At 40.3% G+C, this 21,644-nt stretch overlaps 1 gene segment (V, D, J or C); it reads left to right on the top strand.

Annotated features, from left to right (window-relative positions):
• The first annotated feature begins 20,725 nt into the window (after positions 1-20,725).
• Positions 20,726-21,288, top strand: LOC118937828. The segment is given in 2 exon segments: positions 20,726-20,828; positions 20,933-21,288. Coding segments are annotated over 2 exon segments (399 nt in total).
• Positions 21,289-21,644: the final 356 nt, after the last annotated feature.

Below are 21,644 nucleotides of genomic sequence, written 5' to 3'. Positions count from 1 at the left end.
ATTCCAGTATGATCTGTCATGAGAGGTAACCACTTGTGCTGACGTTTTTGTACTGGTGTATATCATTGTGGCTCCCAGTGTACACAGTGATACATGCCAGTACAAAATCTCATGCCACATAGCGACTCCCTCAATAAAACCATTTGTTATTTTATCTCCAACATTGACACCATAGTTTTCCCCCAATAAACTTTCATTAACAATCAACCTTAAAAAATCTATCATAATAGAATTGGAAATCATGTTTATGCATAAACTGGTTTTCCACTTCATACCAACTTTATGTCCAAATCTCATCGATAAATGTTTCTCCATAATTAACAGGTGATAAATATGTTGATAAAACAGTATAATTAAAGATACAGTAACTACCTATGAATATATCAACCATGCTGAACCAAACGTATGAGAAACACACACTACGCTCTTCACCTAGTTTCTGCCCTAACACACACTCTAACCCCAGCATCTGCATCAATGGGGAAGAGTTTTTGTCATGGGCTATATCACTGTGGCCGTTATTCTGCACTGTGATACATCCCTGTACAAAAACCCCTCTCCTGTCTAGACTGGGAATTTACACTGTCGTGAGGGTGGCTGTGTGAAACATCAGACATCGATGCCTTTTCTCTCAACATCAAAAGGAAGCATCTGTTGAGTTCTGTACAACACTGTTTCCCAACAATTGATTATGAACATTGTGGTTTCAACGTCTTTATGGAGGAAACATAAAAGCATCATCATCAATCAATCCTTGATGTAGCCTACCAACTAAACTCAGATGGAGTGCATCGTTATACCTGTATATCAGTAGTTGGCGATATAGAATGTTTCTAAATGATGTTACAGTAGAAGGAATACTCTTTGGACTAAGGCAGTATTTGATATGACTATAATAGGAGACTTGGCATTTGATACCTCCTGTAAATAAAGCTATATGTCTGGACAACGTCATAACCATGATTGTTACATCTGAAATGTCAGGACTGACCACCTTTAAAGAGTGCTACTGTATATTTATATGGACAGGCGTGTCAGAAAAACAAACATGGTTGTCATACAACATTTTGGCTAAAAACAGCACAGTAGGAATCAGTATGAAATCAGAAACATAGGACACAATAGTAGAATAGCAACCAATACTGGGATGGAGAAAACGAAGATGAGAATATGACCATCCAAATTCATAGCAGTGAAATGATCTCCCATATGGGTCCAGAGTGTAGTCAGTGTGCAGACAGTACCATCCTGCCAACCCTCATGTCCATGGAGGGGTTTTAGTATTGATGTTTATCACTGTGGCCATTCCCGTACACAGTGACTCACACCATTACAAAAACCCATGTTACATACAGCCACAGAATCCTCCGTTAAACTCACTGAAACCTCCAATGTCTCCATGTGCACAATGTCTTTTTCCAATTCTGTGTCATTTACAACAACCATTGAAGTTCAATTTAAGCAAATTTTTTAGATCACATGATTTACAGTGTACATAAAAATAGTTGTTCCTCGGTGTATGTCTGTTTTAAAGTTTTTCTTGTCTGAAGTAGGCCTAAAGAGTATGGACATTTGTTTGAGTTGATAATGTGTAGAAATGTACCAGCACGTGTAGGTTAGCTGCCTATAGACAATCAGAATGTATATGTCTGTGTTCCTTATATGTCACCACTCTCACACTCTGTGCTTGGTAGAGGTGGTAGGTTTTTGTCATGGACTGTATCATTGTGACCCGCTATATGACACAGTGGTTTAACCCTGTACAAAAACCTCCCCACCACTCTATGCAAGACCAAAGCTGGAATAAACATGTGCAACTTTTCACAACAACCATAACATGATCTATTGATTTTGATCTGATGAACAGTATGTCAAATTATGTTTAACTACTTATTAAAATCTATTTTATTAGTTTGGGCTTTCAGATTTTGCTCTGTCAGGCATTTTGATCATAGCAAGGATTAAAGAACTTTGCTGGGACAGTTTTATAGACAGTGATTAAGTTAATTTTTAGTTCTTATTTAAATTTAAAAATACTGCTTTTTTAATTTAAAACAAATATATTCTGTTGTCGGAATCCAATAGTTGGAGTAGATGTTTAAATGTTTATCTTGTAATTGCGTATGAGATGAAGTAGGTAGCCATTTCCACTACAGTGGTTTTTGTTATGGTTTGTAACACTGTGCCCCCGTTGTTATCACGATGACACACACCCATACAAAAACCTCTCCACACACCAGAGACCAAGACATCTATGACAGGTACCTGTCATATTTCCCTGGAGTCATCACAAATCTCTCTGATTCAATAAATTATCTTATTTTTACCTTGGAAATTTGTCTTCATCCAGTAGAGTTGATCTTGTCAGATTTTATAATCCAAATGTATATGAAGAAATGCCAATCCATTTTGACCGTCCATTGTGGATTAAGGATAGCGTGCACAGATGAGCATGTATAATTATACTTAAAGAGTGAGTTGTGCATCATCTCTTTAGATTGTAAAATAAATGTTCTTTGCACTACAGGAATATGAAAGATAATTTGTAAGAATGTGGAGTGTTACATATTATAGTACAGTATTGGGACATCATACTGTAGAACAGTGGAACTCTAAGAAGGGGCAGTGACCCCTAGGTGGGCCACAGAGGTATTGCGTGTGCATTTGTGGCATACTTTTGACTGGGTGGTTTTGGTGAAGCTGCCCCAGCGGTGTGTCTCGAGCACAATAATAAACAGCAGAGTCCTCTGATCTCAGACTCTTGGCCTCTACGAACTGGGTGCTTGTGGAGACGTCCTCAGTCAGGGTGAACTGGCCTTTCAGTTGTGTGAGAAGGTGACTGATCCATCTCATCACAGCAAACTAAAAACATTACGGCGGTCATTCAATAAATTATTAATTCAACAAATGTAACTTTCCTGGTGAAAATGTCCTGGCTTCATACTCACCCAACATTCACGCTAGTGTAAAAAATAACAAACCCACAGGTATTCATAATCTGGTTCCTGAAGTGCCATATAACTCTAGTAACTATTGTATGAGTTGAATGATGAGTTGGCAACATGCTGCTTTATATACAGAGTAGGAAGGGAAGTAAGTTTGCATAGCTCGCCCTCTGGAGGTTGGCCATAGCTGGCACTGGGCTATTAAGTAGGTTCTACACCCATCACTTCCATTGTCTTCCATTGTCTTACCATTTCTTACCATTTATTACACAATGCAGCGTAGGACATACTTTTTACATCTTATCCATCATTTCATTCCTTATTCAAAAAGAGTGATATTGAATAGCAATAGAGATCAAAACAAAGTTGCCATAACACCTGAAATGTCACACCCTGATCTGTATCACCTGTCTTTGTGATTGACTCCACCCCCCTCCACTTGTCGCCCATCTTCCCCATCATCCCCTGTGTATTTATACCTGTGTTTTCTGTCTGTCTGTGCCAGTAAGTCTTGTTTGTTCAGGCCTCCCCAAACTACTAAGTCTCAGCTTAAGGTCTTCCGTATCCAACCCTTCGCTGCCTAGGCTTGAACAAACAAGATAAACTGATTTATTTAGTGGTAATAACCTCTCTCATCTGATCCATACTGCAAATCATTTATTTTCTGTTACAAATATTTTCTATCAATGAAGTAGGGTTTGATTTAAATATTTTTCAGTTTCTTACTCATGATGGTAAATGTGTGTGTACCCCAATAAAATCCTTAATCGATTGACCTGTGAGTCAATGTAATTAACATAATACAACAATCTAAATCTGTCAGTTTAAGATAGAGGGAATAACTACACTGTTTGTATTCTGCCATATTCCCAGTCAGCTTGCCATGGTTAAATGCAGTAGTTTACGCTTTCAGTTTTGCGTGAATGTTACCATCTATCCACAGTTGATGAATAATAGTAAAGGCATCAAACTATGAAATAACACAAGGAATCATGTAGTAACCAAAAATGTGTTTATCAAATCAAAATACATTTTAGATTATTCAAAGTAGCCACCCTTTGCATTGATGACAGCTTTGCACACTCTTGGCATTCAGTCAACCAGCTTCTTGAGGAATGCTTTTCCAACAGTCTTGAAGGAGTTCCCACATATGCTGAGCACCTGTTGGCTGCATTTCCTTCACTCAGCGTTCTTCACAAACCATCTCAATTGGGTTGAGGTTGGGTGATTGTGGAGGCCAGGTAATCTGATGCAGCACTCCATCACTCTCCTCCTTGGTCAAATATCCCTTACACATCCTGGAGGTGTGTTCTGGGTCATTGTCCTGTTGAAAACCAAATGATTGTCCCACTAAGCTTAAACCAGATGGGATGGTGTATCACTGCAGAATACTGTGGTAGCCATGATGGTTAACCCTTGTGTGGTGTTCATGTTTTTGTTATTCATCCAATGTTCGCAGGTCTGATGGACCCACAACATTATTGGGTTTTTAAAACAATATAGCCACAACAATTTACATAAAAATACTTAATTCTTAATACTTAGATGTTGACTTATATCAATTGCCAGCAATACAGACAGCAAACATTGTTAATATTTGTCATTTACCTATGCTAGATCACATTTAGCAATAAAAGCTTGTTCGTTCCACATTTTTTTACATACAATGTTTTATGGAAATGATAAATTAGCCCCATTGAACACAAATTAGAGCCAGGCTACACACCACATGAGGGACATAGTTTGTGTGTGTTGCAAATGCATTTCTTGTACTTGATGCATGTGTACTGTGTCTTCCTGTCCTTCTTGGGTCCACACACATCACAGTGCTTCTTCTTGTTGCTACCAGCTGCAATCTAGAATGATGAAAACACTTAGTTGAGGAATTCTACTAACATTGCACTCACTCACTCACATACGTATATAGTTACAGCAGGTCAAGGTAGGAGAGTCAGACATACACATATGCAAAATCACTCACACTTACTTCAGGTATTGGAGTTGTTGGTTCTGTGGGTTTGGCAGATGGGGAACCAGAATCCTCCTCCTGAATCCTCCTCACGAGGGTCGTTGGGATATGTTGCCTCCTCCACCTCAGTCTTACCAATGCCTTGCCCAGTTCCTCGAGAAAGAGCTGTCACTTCTGGAGCTTCCCTCTGTTCCAATCTGGGTTCAACGCCATCCAGATGACAATTGCGTTGTACGTCGAGATGTCCAAGATGTTGAATATCTCAAGTTGCCAGTGTGGGGTTCTTCTTTTGCAGCTGCAGCCAGTCACCAGCTTGTCTAAATTGTCCACCCCTCCTTTTGTGGCATTGTAATGAATTATGATTTCTAGTTTTTGATGTTCCTGGCCACAGATTCTCCCATCCCTATGCAGCGTACTCATAAGTACCACATTTTTGCCTTTCTTTGGCACGTAGAACACTAGGGACGTGTCGGCCGTTAACACAAACTTAGAGGAATTGATAGGGCTGTTCCGTATATTCAACAGTTGAGGTAGTGTTTCTACCATTGTCAGCTTCCTCTTCAGGAGATTCTGTCCCAGCTTGTGCGAAATAAAAAAGTTATCACGTGATGTTGTGTCCCTGTGTCACGTCCAGGACAACCCGCATCCTTTGGTTCTTCTCATGGGCTCCTCCATCTGACTTTCCCTTATACACTTACAAGTTCCACGCATATGATGAAGCAGCATCACAGACAGCTCAGATATTGATTCCACATTTTTCGGGTTTAGATGGTACTGTATGTACTGCCTGAAGAGGCAGCAGCCACTAAATGGCATAAGCTGCTCATTAACAGTACTGTTGGGCCCAGGGTTGTAAAACAGGGGAAGGCAGTCCACCTAATTGTTCCACACTGACCTGATTGCAGCAAGCTTGTCTCTCTGCCGCCGAGCTGGTCTGGTGTTTCGGGTTTTTGAAGTGGGTAATCCTGAAAATAATGTGGAAGTTTTCCAGAGACATTGTTGCATGGAAAACGTATCTGCCAGTGTATTCTGTGGATTCCCCATTGGATCTGAAAACACCAGCAAGGATGGGAACACCAAAGTATGCATTTAAATGAGTTTGGTACATCTCATTCCATCTCTCCCCAAAAACACACCTTCCCTCCAGATTAGTGCAGTCCAGAATGATTTTCTGGATGGTGTCTGGGATGAACAGTTCAAAAGAAGACTTTATGTCCTGAACATGAGTAACCACCATCCTCGTCTGCCCTGGTTGCATCCTTATCACATTGGCAGCCATGAGGGGTGGTTCATTCCTTGGGCAAGAAGACCATTCATTTTATAAATGTTTTGACATCCATATTTCTCCTCCTGCAGGCTGCTGATGAGCTGGTTGCTGACAGGCTGGTCCTGGGGCTGGCTGAGGGTCAATCTCATCCTCTTCTTCCAACTCACTGTCAGACTCCAAATTGACAGAGACATGATCCTCATATTCAGAAAGTGGAAGATGCTCCTTCCACACTAGCTTCTCTCCACACTAGCTTATCTCTCCTTTTTGCCATACTGATTGATTGTTGTAAGGAGCCACACATGCAAAGCTATTTATTTGTTGTTTCGCTCCCCCAATTTGTGTGGGGAAAATACTAAATTGTTTACAATGTATCGAAATAATGTATTAAAATAACATTGTGCAGGTTCCCGCAAGATATTGTGTAGTTTCACACACTACAAAGGGTAAAGAGTTTGAGAAAAGCGGGAGACAGGCAGGGAGATAGACAGGTTCTTGGTGCTGTGTTGAAAAAGCAGGCCCAGGGAGGAGGAAGACAGACAGGTTCTTGGTGCTGTGTTGAAAAAGCAGGCCCAGGGAGGAGGAAGACAGACAGGTTCTTGGTGCTGTGTTGAAAAAGCAGGCCCAGGGAGGAGGAAGACAGACAGGTTCTTGGTGCTGTGTTGAAAAAGCAGGCCCAGGGAGGAGGAAGACAGACAGGTTCTTGGTGCTGTGTTGAAAAAGCAGGCCCAGGGAGGAGGAAGACAGACAGGTTCTTGGTGCTGTGTTGAAAAAGCAGGCCCAGGGAGGAGGAAGACAGACAGGTTCTTGGTGCTGTGTTGAAAAAGCAGGCCCAGGGAGGAGGAAGACAGAGTGAAGGCACACAGCAAATATTTTTGTTACATTTTTACTTGTTTTCACCTACACACACACTTTTCCAGGCTTTTATAAACCTCGAGTGCAGTGGACTCAAACACCACATATGTAATATACTGTAAATGTGTGTAGGGGGGTTGAACAGTGTGCATTAAATGAAAATGTTTTATTTGACATGTTCTTCACAGTTCAAAAAGGCACTCGCACATCTGAGCTATCTTTTTTGCAGGTGCATGGTAACAGTTGAACAACATGAGAAGAAAGAAGAAACCCACACACTGCTCTTGATACTATTACTGCTCTTTAATAAGCTTTACTATCGGCCTCACAGCCTTCGTCAGAGCTTTTGTGAGTTTAAATAAAGCACCCTTATGTAAACATAGCCCCACCCACATCCGGAACGTACTGGTGCTGTATACAGCGGCGTTTGTCAGACGAGTAGACATCCCGAAAATCATATAGCGTCCCAACGGATTGGCTACAAGATGAGACTCTCATAAACAGCATTAACACAATGGTGTTTTCCATTTGTTCTACGACGCCCACAAGTCTCACAAAGGTAGCCTGGTACCGGTTAAAGTGGTATTAATTGAAGTGACTACTGATACCTTTATTAAATCAATTTCCCAAAGTAAACGGCCTATTTCTCAGGACCAGATGCTAGAATATGCATATAATTGACAGCTTAGGATAGAAAACACTCTAAAGTTTCCAAAACTGTCAAAATATTGTCTGTGAGTACAACAGAACTGATATTGCAGACGAAACCCTGAGGAAAATTCAATCAGGAAGTGCCTCTTATTTTGAAACCGTTGTGTTCCTATGCATCCCTATTGGCCATTGAAAGGGAAATCAACCAGATTAATTTTTCTACGTATTCCCTAAGGTGTCTACAGCCTTTAGACGTAGTTTCACACCTTTATGTTGAAGAATGAGCGTAAACGACTACATTGCGTAAGTGGCCAGCTGAGGGCTTTCAGAGTGATTCTTGCGTAAAAGACAGAGGTAGTCATTTTTCCTCTTGCTCCTACTGAAAAGCCAATTGTCCCGGTTGATATATTATCGAAAAGATATTTGAAAAACACCTTGAGGATTGATTATAAAAAACTTTGCCATGTTTCTGTCGATATTATGGATATAATTTGGAATGTTTTTCGGCGTTGTTGTGACCACTATTTCTCAACCTATTGTGACCAACAAATGGAGGTATTTTGGGTATAAAAATAATCTTTATGGAACAAAAGGAACATTTGCTGTCTAACTGGTAGTCTCGTCAGTCAAAACATCCGAAGATCATCAAAGGTAAAAGGTTAATTCGATTGCTTAAGGGTGCTTAATCACCCTGTCATCTCAGATTTTCAAAATATGCTTTACAGCCAAAGCTAGACAAGCATTTGTGTAAGTTTATCGATAGACTAGCATAGCATTATGACTTGCTAGCAGCAGGCAACCTTGTCACGGAAATCAGAAAAGCAATCAAATGAAATCGTTTACCTTTGATGAACTTTGGATGTTTTCACTCACGAGACTCCCAGGTAGATAGCCAAAGTTCATTTTTTCCCCAAAAATTATTTTTGTAGGAGAAATAGCTCCGTTTGTTCTTCACGTTTGGCTGAGAAATCGCCCGGAAATTGCAGTCACCACAAAACCGAAAAATATTCCAAATTAGCTCCATAATATCGACAGAAACATGGCAAACGTTGTTTATAATTAATCCTCAAGGTGTTTTTCTAATATCTATTCAATAATATATCCATCGGGACAATTCGTTTTTCAGTAGGACCAATTGGAGTAATGGCTACCTCTGTATTTTACGCGAGAATCTCTCTCGGAGCCACCGTGTGACCACTTACGCAATGTAGCCGCCTACGGCTATTCTTCAACATAAATGCGTAAAACTACGTCACACGGCTGTAGACACCTTGGGGAATACGTAGAAAGCATAAGCTCGTTGATGACACATTATTCACAGCTCAATAGGGAGTCATTGGAACGCAGCACTTTCAAAACCTGGGGCACTTCCGGATTGGATTTTTCTCAGGCTTTCGCCTGCAACATCAGTTCTGTTATACTCACATTTTTTTCCAAAAATGAAAATACTGCCCCTAGAGTCGCAACAGATTAATAGCACCTGTTTGAACTTGTTATCAGTATAAAAGACACCTGCACACAACCTCAAACAGTCACACTCCAAACTCCACTATGGCCAAGACCAAGGAGCTGTCAAAGGACACCAGAAACAAAATTGTAGACCTGCACCAGGCTAGGGAGACTGAATCTGCAATAGGTAAGCAGCTTGGTTTGAAGAAATCAACTGTGGGAGCAATTATTAGGAAATGGAAGACATACAAGACCACTGATAATCTCCCTCGATCTGGGGCTCCACGCAAGATCTCACCCTGTGGGGTCAAAATGATCACAAGAACGGTGAGCAAAAATCCCAGAACCACACGGGGGGACCTAGTGAATGACCTGCAGAGAGCTGGGACCAAAGTAACAAAGCCTACCATCAGTAACACACTATGCCGCCAGGGACTCAAATCCTGCAGTGCCAGATGTGTCCCCCTGCTTAAGCCAGTACATGTCCAGGCCCGTCTTAAGTTTGCTAGAGAGCATTTGTATGATCCAGAAGAAGATTGGGAGAATTTTATATGGTCAGATGAAACCAAAATATAACTTTTTGGTAAAAACTCAACTCGTCGTGCTTGGAGGACAAAGAATGCTGAGTTGCATTCAAAGAACACCATACCTACTGTGAAGCATGGGGGTGGAAACATCATGCTTTGGGGCTGTTTTTCTGCAAAGGGACCAGGACGACTGATCCGTGTAAAGGAAAGAATGAATGAGGCCATGTATCGTGAGATTGAGTGAAAACCTCCTTCCATCAGCAAGGGCATTGAAGATGAAACATGGCTGGGTCTTTCAGCATGACAATGATCCCAAACACACTGCCCGAGCAACGAAGGACTGGCTTCGTAAGAAGCATTTCAAGGTCCTGGAGTGGCCTAGGCAGTGTCCAGATCTCAACCCCATAGAACATCTTTGGAGGGATTTGTAAGTCTGTGTTGCCCAGCAACAGCCCCAAAACATCACTGCTCTAGAGGAGATATGCATGGAGGAATGGGCCAAAATACCAGCAACAGTGTGTGAAAACCTTGTGAAGACTTACAGAAAACGTTTGACCTCTGTCATTGTCAACAAAGGGTATATAACAAAGTATTGAGATCAACTTTTGTTATTAACCAAATGCTTATTTTCCACCATAATTTGCAAATAAATTCATTAAAAATCCTACTTTTTTTTGTGATTTTCTGGATTTTTTCTCTCATTTTGTCTGTCATAGTCGAAGTGTACCTATGATGAAAATTACAGGCTTCTCTCATCTTTTTAAGTGGGAGAACTTGCACAATTGGTGGCTGACTAATATATTTATATTTCATAAAACGGCATTAGCACTTACCTGTCCAGAAGTACGTCCTGTCCTTGCAGAAACAGCTCCTCAGCTCCTGTTTGAATCATAACACTCAAAGGATCCTCAAATACTCTCTCACTTTCCCGATAAATCTCTTCTATAATCTGGTGCAAATTTGTATACTTAGACTTTGACTTCGCTTTTCCTGATTTATTCGCCATGATGTCTTCAATGAAATCGTTGAAAATACAACTTTCCAAAATACTGCTGTGCGTAACAAGCATCACAGCAACTCCTCTGATAGTCAAGGCGAGAATGGAGTTCGTTACGCGTGCATTTACAAACAAGGAATGGTGGTCCAACCCAAAACCATTACATACTGCCGTTTACCTCAGATCACCACCAAATCCAAAAAAACACACAGCCATTTTTCCCAGCCAAGGATAGAGTCACAAAAGCAGAATTAGATATAAAATGAATCACTAACCTTTGATAATCTTCATCAGATGACACTCATATGACATCATGTTACACAATACATGTATGTTTTGTTCGATAATATGCATATTTATATCCACAAATCTCGGTTTACATTGGCGCCATGTTCAGAAATGCCTCCAAAATATCCGGAGTAATTACAGAGACCCACGTCATATAATATAAATGCTCATCATAAACTTTGAAGAAAGATACATGTTTTACATATAATTAAAGATACACTGGTTCTTTAATGCAGGTGCATACTGGGTAGAAGTCATGCTTGGGTAGCTTTGAACTACTGCACCCAACACTCATTTTGATAGACACACCTGATAAAAACACATTTTTAACTCTCCCCCCTATAAATAATTACAATCAAGACATAGTAATGTATTTAGGTGGAGGTGCCCAGACTCATTGCTTAATGCAATTCTTGAAAAGTATGTTATATTTATTACAAACACAAACCATGCATGTGGTCTGTCAATAAAAGTGTGTGATGAGTTGCAGTGAATGACTGAAAATATTAAATAATAAAATTAATACAAGCGTTGACAACGGCTTATAATATAAATGAAATAGTGATTCAATTGTCTCATTCTTTGACCCATCTCCCCATTTATTCAAACCAAATGCAAATCGTGTTCACGTAGTTGAAAAATAGTGTAGTTACCAGACACCAGCTGGCTTATGCAAAAAGGTAGTTTCTCCTCAGCTGAAACAAGGTGGAGAGAATTAGATCATGAAAGTGTATAGGAACAGTCCCTGCAGTCCCTGGGCAACTTAACTACTTTATTAACTGTCTATCTGAATCATCAGAGATGCTAAACTGGGACCCTGAAACACCCAGGTGACAGACTGGAGTTCACCAAGCGTGGTGCCACACAGCTGTGAGGGTCACAGAGGGGAAGAGAGAGGGGTGGGGTGTGTGAGAGAAACAGACAACACTGTGAAAAGGAGAGCAGGGCCTGTGTGGAACAGAGTGGATTATCAAACATAAACCCTTAGACTATGGAATGGATGCATTAATAGTTACTTTTCATACAGTTTGAACAAAATTATGGAAAATATGCTGTTTCTGTGTAACTTAAAGCATAATAATTATGACAAAAGTAACCATAAATAGGTTTATTCCATACTCCAAGTATTTACAATTAAATAGTTTATTATTATTGATATGTTCAGTCAATTTGGTCAGAATCTGTGATGATTTGGCTATTTGTACATTTTACCTATTTAAAATTACTTTAACCTCTAGCGACGAGCAATCCCGTGTCCGGGAGCGTAATCATAGCCTCAAGCTCATTACCATAACGCAACGTTAACTATTCATGAAAATCGCAAATGAAATGAAATAAATATATTGGCTCACAAGCTTAGCCTTTTGTTAACAACACTGTCATCTCAGATTTTCAAAATATGTTTTCAACCATAGCTACACAAGCATTTGTGTAAGAGTATTGATAGCTATCATAGCATTAAGCCTAGCATTCAGCAGGTAACATTTTCACAAAAACAAGAAAAGCATTCAAATAAAATCATTTACCTTTGAAGAACTTCGGATGTTTTCAATGAGGAGACTCTCAGTTAGATAGCAAATGTTCAGTTTTTCCCAAAAGATTATTTGTGTAGGAGAAATCACTCCGTTTTGACATTGGTCAAGATTAAACGTGATGTTTGGCTAAGAAAAAACCCTGAAAATTCAGTCATTACAATGCCAAACTTTTTTCCAAATTAACTCCATAATATCGACAGAAACATGGCAAACGTTGTTTAGAATCAATCCTCAAGGTGTTTTTCACATATCTATTCGATGATAAGTCATTCCTGGCTGTTGGGTTTCTCCTCTGAAACAAATGGAAAAAGACACGCAGGTGGAGATTACGCAATAATTGCAACGGAGGACACCAAGCGAGCACCTGGTAAATGTGTACTAAATTTGTGTACTAAACGCGCTAACAAAAGTAGCTACTTGGACATAAATAATGGACATTATCGAACAAATCAAGCATTTATTGTGGAACTTGGATTCCTGGGAGTGCATTGTGATGAAGATCATCAAAGGTAAGGGAATATTTATAATGTTATTTCTGATTTCTGTTGACTCCAACATGGCGGATAATTGTATTTATTTTCTGAGTGCCATCTCAGATTATTGCATGGTTTGCTTTTTCCGTAAGGTATTTTTGAAATCTGACACAGCGGTTGCATTACGGAGAGGTATATCTATATTTCCATGTCTAAGAATTGTATTTTCATCGACATTTATAATGAGTATTTCTGTAAAATGATGTGACTCTCTGTAATATCACCGGATGTTTTTGAAACTAGTGAACGTAACGCGCCAATGTATACTGAGAGTTTTTTTATATAAATATTCACTTTATCGAACAAAACATACATGTATTGTGTAACATGAAGTCCTATGAGTGTCATCTGATGAAGATCATCAAAGGTTAGTAATGAATTTTATCTCTATTTGTGCTTTTTGTGACTCCTCTCTTTGGCTGGAAAAATGGCTGGGTTTTTCTGTGAGTTGGTGGTCACCTAACAGTAGTTTGTGGTGCTTTTGCTGTAAAGCCTATTTGAAATCGGACACTGTGGTGGGATTAACTACAAGTTTACTTTTTAAACGATATAAAATACATTTATGTTTGAGGAATTTTAATTATGAGATCTCTGTTGTTTTGAATTTGGCGCCCTGCACTTTCACTGGCTGTTGTCATATCGCTCCCTTTAACGGGATTGCAGCCCTAAGACGTTTTAACCAGTTGCGGCGAGCAAACCCGGATCCGGGATCCTATTTATAGACCTAAGCTCATTACCATAATGCAACGTTAACTATTCATGAAAATCGCAAATGAAATGAAATAAATATGCTAGCTCTCAAGCTTAGCCTTTTGTTAACAACACTGTCATCTCAGATTTTCAAAATATGCTTTTCAACCATAGCAAAACAAGCATTTGTGTAAGAGTATTGATACCTAGCGTAGCATTTAGCGTAGCATTTAGCATAGCATTTAGCGTGGCATTCAGCATGCAACATTTTCACAAAAACAAGAAAAGCCTTCAAATAAAATCATTTACCTTTGAAGAACTTCAGATGTTTTCAATGAGGACACTCTCAGTTAGATAGCAAATGTTCAGTTTTTCCAAAAAGATTCTTTGTGTATTAGAAATCGCTCCGTTTTGTACATCACGTTTGGCTACCAAAAAAAACTGGATCCAGGAGTGTATTTATCCCTGACGGCTCATTAGCATAACGCAACGTTAACTATTCATGAAAATCGCAAATGAAATGAAATAAATATGCTAGCTCTCAAGCTTAGCCTTTTGTTAACAACACTGTCATCTCAGATTTTCAAAATATGCTTCTCAACCATAGGAAAACAATAATTTGTGTAACAGTAGCTAGCTAGCGTAGCATTTAGCGTTAGCATTAGCGTCAGCATTTAGCAGGCAACATTTTCACAAAAACCAGAAAAGCATGAAAATAAAATAATTTACCTTTGAAGAACTTCAGATGTTTTCAATGAGGAGACTCTGTTAGATAGCAAATGTTCAGTTTTTCCTGAAAGATTATTTGTTTAGGAGAAATCGCTCCGTTTGGTGCGTCACGTTTGGCTACCAAAAAAACCCGAAAATCCAGTCATCAATACGCCAAACTTTTTTCCAAATTAACTCCATAATATCGACTGAAACATGGCAAACGTTGTTTAGAACCAATCCTCAAGGTGTTTTTCACATATCTCTTCGATGATATATCCTTCGTGGAAGTGTGCTTTCTGTCCTGAATCCCAGGACAAAATGCCCGCAACTGAAGATTACGCACCAATTTAGACAAAGGACACCGGGCGGACCCCTGGAAAATGTAGTCTCTTATGGCCAATCTTCCAATGATATGCCTACAAATACGTCACAATGCTGCAGACATCTTGAAGACACGACAGAAAGCGCAGGCTCGTTCCTGCTGCATTCACAGCCATATAAGGAGACACAGAGCTTCAGAAATTCTGCTCATTTCCTGTTTGAAGTTTCATCTTGGTTTCGCCTGTAGCATGAGTTCTGTTAATTATATGCATTAATTATATGCATAGTCGAGCATCTTTTGGTGACAAAATATTGTGCTTAAAACGGGCACTTTTATTTATCCAATAATGAAATAGCGCCCCCATATATTCAACAGGTTAAACAATACAGAAAATGTTTTCTGATTGACCATGATCACTGATGTCTGGCTTTATCTTAGAATGTATTTATTGCCTTGAAACCCCTTTTATATGCATGTGACATGCTACTACCCAACCATGGTTGTCATGCAAATTCTGTCTCCCAAGTTTGTGTACTTATATGATTTTTCCTCCAATAGGTGAATTGTCTTCCATAGTGATAAGATGACAGGGAAACTACACCTCCTCTTGGTCTTGCTGGGCCTCTGTAGTATGTACTCAATAACCTAGCAATTTATTGGAACAAGGTATTTTACGTATAGAGATAATTATAATGTCCATTGAGTTAACATATTAGTGATCTATTGTCTTCCTTCTCTTTTCTTTATTGGAGGTGTATGGTCAGAGTCTGGAGGCCATTCCCTCCAGTCGTCCTGAAAAAGCCTGGAGAACCTCTCAGCCTCTCAGCCTCTCCTGTAAGGGACCTTTAGTAGCTACAACATGGCCTGGATATGTCAACCTGCAGGAAGAGCACTTGAATGGACAGGCATTATATGGAGTGATGCTAGTGGAACTGCATACGCAAAAAGTGTTGAAGGTCGGGTAGAAGTCACCAGAGACAATTTTAACAGCATGGTGTATCTGAAGCTGTCTGGTCTGAGAGCAGAGGACTCTGCTGTGTATTACTGTGCAAGAGACACAGTGCTGTGAGTGGAGGATCTGCACAAAAATCCCTCAGAGATTCTAACTGGCAGCAGAGTCAACAGAGGGCAGTAGAGCATCAGTACAACAGAGTCAACAGGCGGCAGTAGAGCATCAGTACAGCAGACTAGCCATATAAGGAGACACAGAGCTTCAGAAATTCTGCTCATTTCCTGTTTGAAGTTTCATCTTGGTTTCGCCTGTAGCATGAGTTCTGTTAATTATATGCATTAATTATATGCATAGTCGAGCATCTTTTGGTGACAAAATATTGTGCTTAAAACGGGCACTTTTATTTATCCAATAATGAAATAGCGCCCCCATATATTCAACAGGTTAAACAATACAGAAAATGTTTTCTGATTGACCATGATCACTGATGTCTGGCTTTATCTTAGAATGTATTTATTGCCTTGAAACCCCTTTTATATGCATGTGACATGCTACTACCCAACCATGGTTGTCATGCAAATTCTGTCTCCCAAGTTTGTGTACTTATATGATTTTTCCTCCAATAGGTGAATTGTCTTCCATAGTGATAAGATGACAGGGAAACTACACCTCCTCTTGGTCTTGCTGGGCCTCTGTAGTATGTACTCAATAACCTAGCAATTTATTGGAACAAGGTATTTTACGTATAGAGATAATTATAATGTCCATTGAGTTAACATATTAGTGATCTATTGTCTTCCTTCTCTTTTCTTTATTGGAGGTGTATGGTCAGAGTCTGGAGGCCATTCCCTCCAGTCGTCCTGAAAAAGCCTGGAGAACCTCTCAGCCTCTCAGCCTCTCCTGTAAGGGACCTTTAGTAGCTACAACATGGCCTGGATATGTCAACCTGCAGGAAGAGCACTTGAATGGACAGGCATTATATGGAGTGATGCTAGTGGAACTGCATACGCAAAAAGTGTTGAAGGTCGGGTAGAAGTCACCAGAGACAATTTTAACAGCATGGTGTATCTGAAGCTGTCTGGTCTGAGAGCAGAGGACTCTGCTGTGTATTACTGTGCAAGAGACACAGTGCTGTGAGTGGAGGATCTGCACAAAAATCCCTCAGAGATTCTAACTGGCAGCAGAGTCAACAGAGGGCAGTAGAGCATCAGTACAACAGAGTCAACAGGCGGCAGTAGAGCATCAGTACAGCAGACTACAAGCTGCACACATTCCACTGAGAACCAAATCAACCAGTAAACCTTCAACTGAACTGCTGTTAACATGAGCATTGTCCTATAGGCAAGAGTAGATAGTTAGAAACATTGATGAAAGTGTCAATACATACTGGTACATTAATTGACAATACAAAATACAGAACCACATTGTGGACCACTCAGAGTTCTGAGACACTGTAGGCAATCATATGCAAACATAGTTCAGTATGTAATTTGGTATCAGCTATAATACGTTATAGAATGGGTTGTTCGGATTCTGGATGCTGATTGGACAAGCAGCATTCCAGGCCGTGCTGTATTGGCCGTTACAGACATGCCAATGCCTGCTGACAGTTCCATCTGAAAATGATCACTGCACCTCCATAAGAATATCATGTTCATGTTGCTGTCTGAATCATCTCTTGTATTTATCTCAACTCACACTTTCTTTCCCCTTGCTTCAAGCCTTGCATTTAGTTTGGAAAAGCGGTGGTTAAAAAAAGCCTAGCTGGAAGATTTGTTTCACTTTTGAAATTTAAATTCCCTGGTAGAGAGAAAGGTCACGTCCCCCTTTCAGACGTTGCATGCATCAAACAATGGTTGGGTGCCACGTCATCAACTATGTCATCGACTGACAGATTTCCATAGAGATCAGGATGGGGGCGGCAGGGTAGCCTAGTGGTTAGAGCGTTGGACTGCCCCTGAACAGGCAGTTAACCCACTGTTCCTAGGCCATCATTGAAAATAAGAATTTGTTCTGACTTGCCTAGTTAAATAAAGGTAAAAAAAGACTCATTCCTAATTCTATGCAGATTGCTGTAACATCAATGTGGTTATCTGAAAGGTAAAATACCTATCCAGGCGTTGTAAGAGTTGACAAGCGTAAGCAATTTTTATTTTATTTTATTTATTTCACCTTTATTTAACCAGGTAGGCTAGTTGAGAACAAGTTCTCATTTGCAACTGCGACCTGGCCAAGTTAAAGCATAGCAATTTGACACATTCAACAACACAGAGTTACACATGGAATAAACAAAACATAGTCAATAATACAGTAGAACAAAAGAAAACAAAAAGTCTATATACAGTGAGTGCAAATGAGGTAAGAATTGAGTTAACAGGGTCCTTAGCAATTGATTTTTTAACACTGATGAGTATACTATTAGATGTGTTTGTTGATAAGGGTAAAATATTAGGATTGCTAAAAATTGTTCTATGGCTGTTTTTCGAAACATTCTATACAGTCCAATCCCATAAGTGAAGCATCAAAATTCAATATGGTTCACAAAGGGTTTTCTGACATTCTCATCCCTGTTATACCGTACCTGCCTTCTTATGCAAATTACACATAGCTTTCTAACGTTTTAACTCTTTCATCTCACTCCCTCTGCCTTTTATAAAACAGTCTCTCTGTTTGAATCATATATCTCTCGGGATCAAGCGGGATCAAGACGACAACATCCGGTGAAATTGGAGGGTGCTCAATTAAAATACATAATTGTAATATTAAACATGAATGAAAATACAAGTGACTTACATTCTTGTTAAAATTCTTGTTAATCTAACTGATTTGACAGATTTACAAAAGGCTTTACGGCAAAAGCATACCATGCGATTGTCTGAGGACAGCGCCCCACATCAACATATTTTTCAACCAAAACAGGCTTCACAAAATCACAAATAGCGATAAAATATTTCACTCACTTTAGAAAACCTTCCTCTGTTTGCAATCCCAAGGGTCCCAGCTACACAATGAACGGTTGTTTTGTTTGATAAAGTCCTTCTTTATGTCCTTCTTTATAAACAAGCCTGAAACCTTGTATAAAGACTGTTGACATCTAGTGGAAACCATAGGCACTGCAATATGGGAGCTATTTTTATATATAGTCCCATTGGTTTGCATTGAAAGAGCCTGTGCCCTAAAAAAAATACAATTATTTCTGGTTGGTATTTCTGGTTGGTTTTCATATATCAGTTCTGTTATAGTCTCAGAAATTATTTTAACAGTTTTAGAAACTTCAAAGTGTTTTCTATTATATGCATATCCTGGCTTCTGGGCCTGAGTAACAGGCAGTTTACTTTGGGCACATCAGAAAGGCGGAAATTCAGGAAAAAGGGGCCTAGCCCTAAGAAGTTATAACATGTTTAACCCTCCCGTCGTCCTCGTATTGTGTCTAGACCCCGAGTACTCCGGGTCACCCTGTCCCGTCTTGGCTAAAGGCCCAATGGGCGCAAGTGTGACAGTATGCATGTGAACAGCCTTTGCCAATGTATTTCTTACACTTGCTTACCGCCCAAATAGGTCCACAGACGACGCAATCGCAACCACAATGAACACTGCCCTAACCCATCTGGACAAGAGGAATACCTATGTGAGAATGCTGTTCATCGACTACAGCTCAGCATTTAACACCATAGTACCCTCCAAACTCGTCATCAAGCTTGAGACCCTGGGTCTCGACCCCGCCCTGTGCAACTGGGTACTGGACTTCCTGACGGGCCGCCCCCAGGTGGTGAGGGTAGGTAACAACATCTCCACCCCGCTGATCCTCAAAACTGGGTCCCCACAAGGGTGCGTTCTGAACCCTCTCCTGTACTCCCTGTTCACCCACGACTGCGTGGCCATGCACGCCTCCAACTCAATCATCAAGTTTGCGGATGACACTACAGTGGTAGGCTTGATTACCAACAACGACGAGACGGCCTACAGGGAGGAGGTGAGGGCCCTTGGAGTGTGGTGTCAGGAAAATAACCTCACAAAATAAAGGAGATGATTGTGGACTTCAGGAAACAGCAGAGGGAGCACCCCCCTATCCACATCGACGGGACAGTAGTGGAGAGGGTAGTAAGTTATAAGTTCCTCGGCGTACACGTCACGGACAAACTGAATTGGTCCACCCACACAGACAGCGTCGTGAAGAATCAAGAGCATCCTGTCGGGCTGTATCACCGCCTGGTACAGCAACTTGACCAGCACCTACTGTACAGCTTGGACTGTCTACAGGAAAAACACTGGAGAGGATTGGCGTAATTTGTCATGATGAAGCACAACTTATAAAGATTAACTGAAACACAAGTTCAGCATCACCAGAGACACTTCCAGCAACATACTGTTTCTAACAGGACAGAGTCTGCAGACTTAATCTCTCTGCGCACGGAATCCACTAGCGGGCTGAAATTCCACAACATATGGTGATCGCTACATAAATAGTCATATTAAACATTCATGAAAATACACGTGTCTCACGTGTATCGAAAGCCTAGAATCTTGCTAATCCAACTGCGTTGTCAGATTTAAAAAAGGATTTACTGCGAAAGAATACGATGCGATTATCTGAGCAAAAAGCCCCATAAAAAACAACTATTTTAACCAGCACAGGCGTAACATAATCACAAACTGCATTAAGAGACTGTGTATTATTGTGCTGGATGACTACAATGATACTAACCAAGACATGGACCTGTTCTAAAATTGAAAACCCATGAGTGATTCACCAGTGATTCAATAGAAGAAAATAATATAAATCGAAAAACTGCTCTATGACATAACACTTATTGTTGATACACTGGCACAATAAGTATTATAACATGTACACTTGATTCTTCACAAAAACATTTCTCAACAGTGCCAAGATACAGTATGTAGGATTTAGACAACTAGAGCAATGGAGAGAAACATTTAACACCATAGAGATGCAAATGTGTTTCGATTCACATAGATCCAAGGTCTCCTCCCATTTCAATAGTCTGATATAACTGCCCTCCACAGATCTCCCTCAGTCACGACGGCCACTCCCAGTCTCTTCCCTTGCTTCTAGAATCGTAGAACCTTTCCACAATGACACTTTTAGAATGTGTGTTCCTCCTGACTTTCATCTCAGGTGAGTTAACTGGAGTTATTTCTGTCCAGTGTAGGAGAGGGGAGAGGAGCTGTGCTACTTGGCTGGAGGGTCACAGTAATCTAACCTCTTTGTCTGTTTTTCAGCTGTTCAGGGGCAGTCACTCACTTCCTCTGAGCCAGTGGTGAAGAAACCTAGAGAGTCAGTAACACTGTCCTGTGCTGTCTCTGGCCTTTCTCTAAGCTATCTGCATTGGATCCGTCAGAAACCAGGGAAAGGACTTGAGTGGATTGGGCGCATTGACGGTGGCACTGGCACTGTATTTGCCCAGTCTCTCCAGGGCCAGTTCACCATCACCAAAGACGGCTCAAAAAACCAGCTGTACTTAGAGGTGAAAAGCCTGAAGACTGAAGACTCTGCTGTTTATTATTGTGCTAGAGACACAGTGACACAGGAAGCTGAAGCGCCATACAAAAACGGATCAACAGTGATCCCAGGATGAGAGGCAATGAAGCGCGTCTGTTCTTAAAACACACACTTAACACTACACAAAAGTTGCTGAAATTATTATAGATCCTTGAACTCCACAATAGATTCCCAAGAGGGGATGTGCAGTAAGAGATACATATAATTCAATACAACTTGTATTGTCCCACATAGGGAAATGCGCTTGTTTCTGTGCTGTTCAGCATTGTATAAAATCAAACGTATCTAGTCTGAACATCCCATATGTAAAATCTCTGGCTTTCACAGTCTAGGCAACTTGGACTGACATTACAGCAAGCCCTGCACTAACCTGACTATCACCGAACAAAGTTTCGTACTCTCCAATAAGTAAGTGACAATATTCTGTGTCCA

This window comes from Oncorhynchus mykiss, chromosome 12, assembly GCF_013265735.2.
Source record: "Oncorhynchus mykiss isolate Arlee chromosome 12, USDA_OmykA_1.1, whole genome shotgun sequence".
Taxonomy (NCBI): domain Eukaryota; kingdom Metazoa; phylum Chordata; class Actinopteri; order Salmoniformes; family Salmonidae; genus Oncorhynchus; species Oncorhynchus mykiss.
This window is presented reverse-complemented; position numbering and strand designations above follow the sequence as displayed.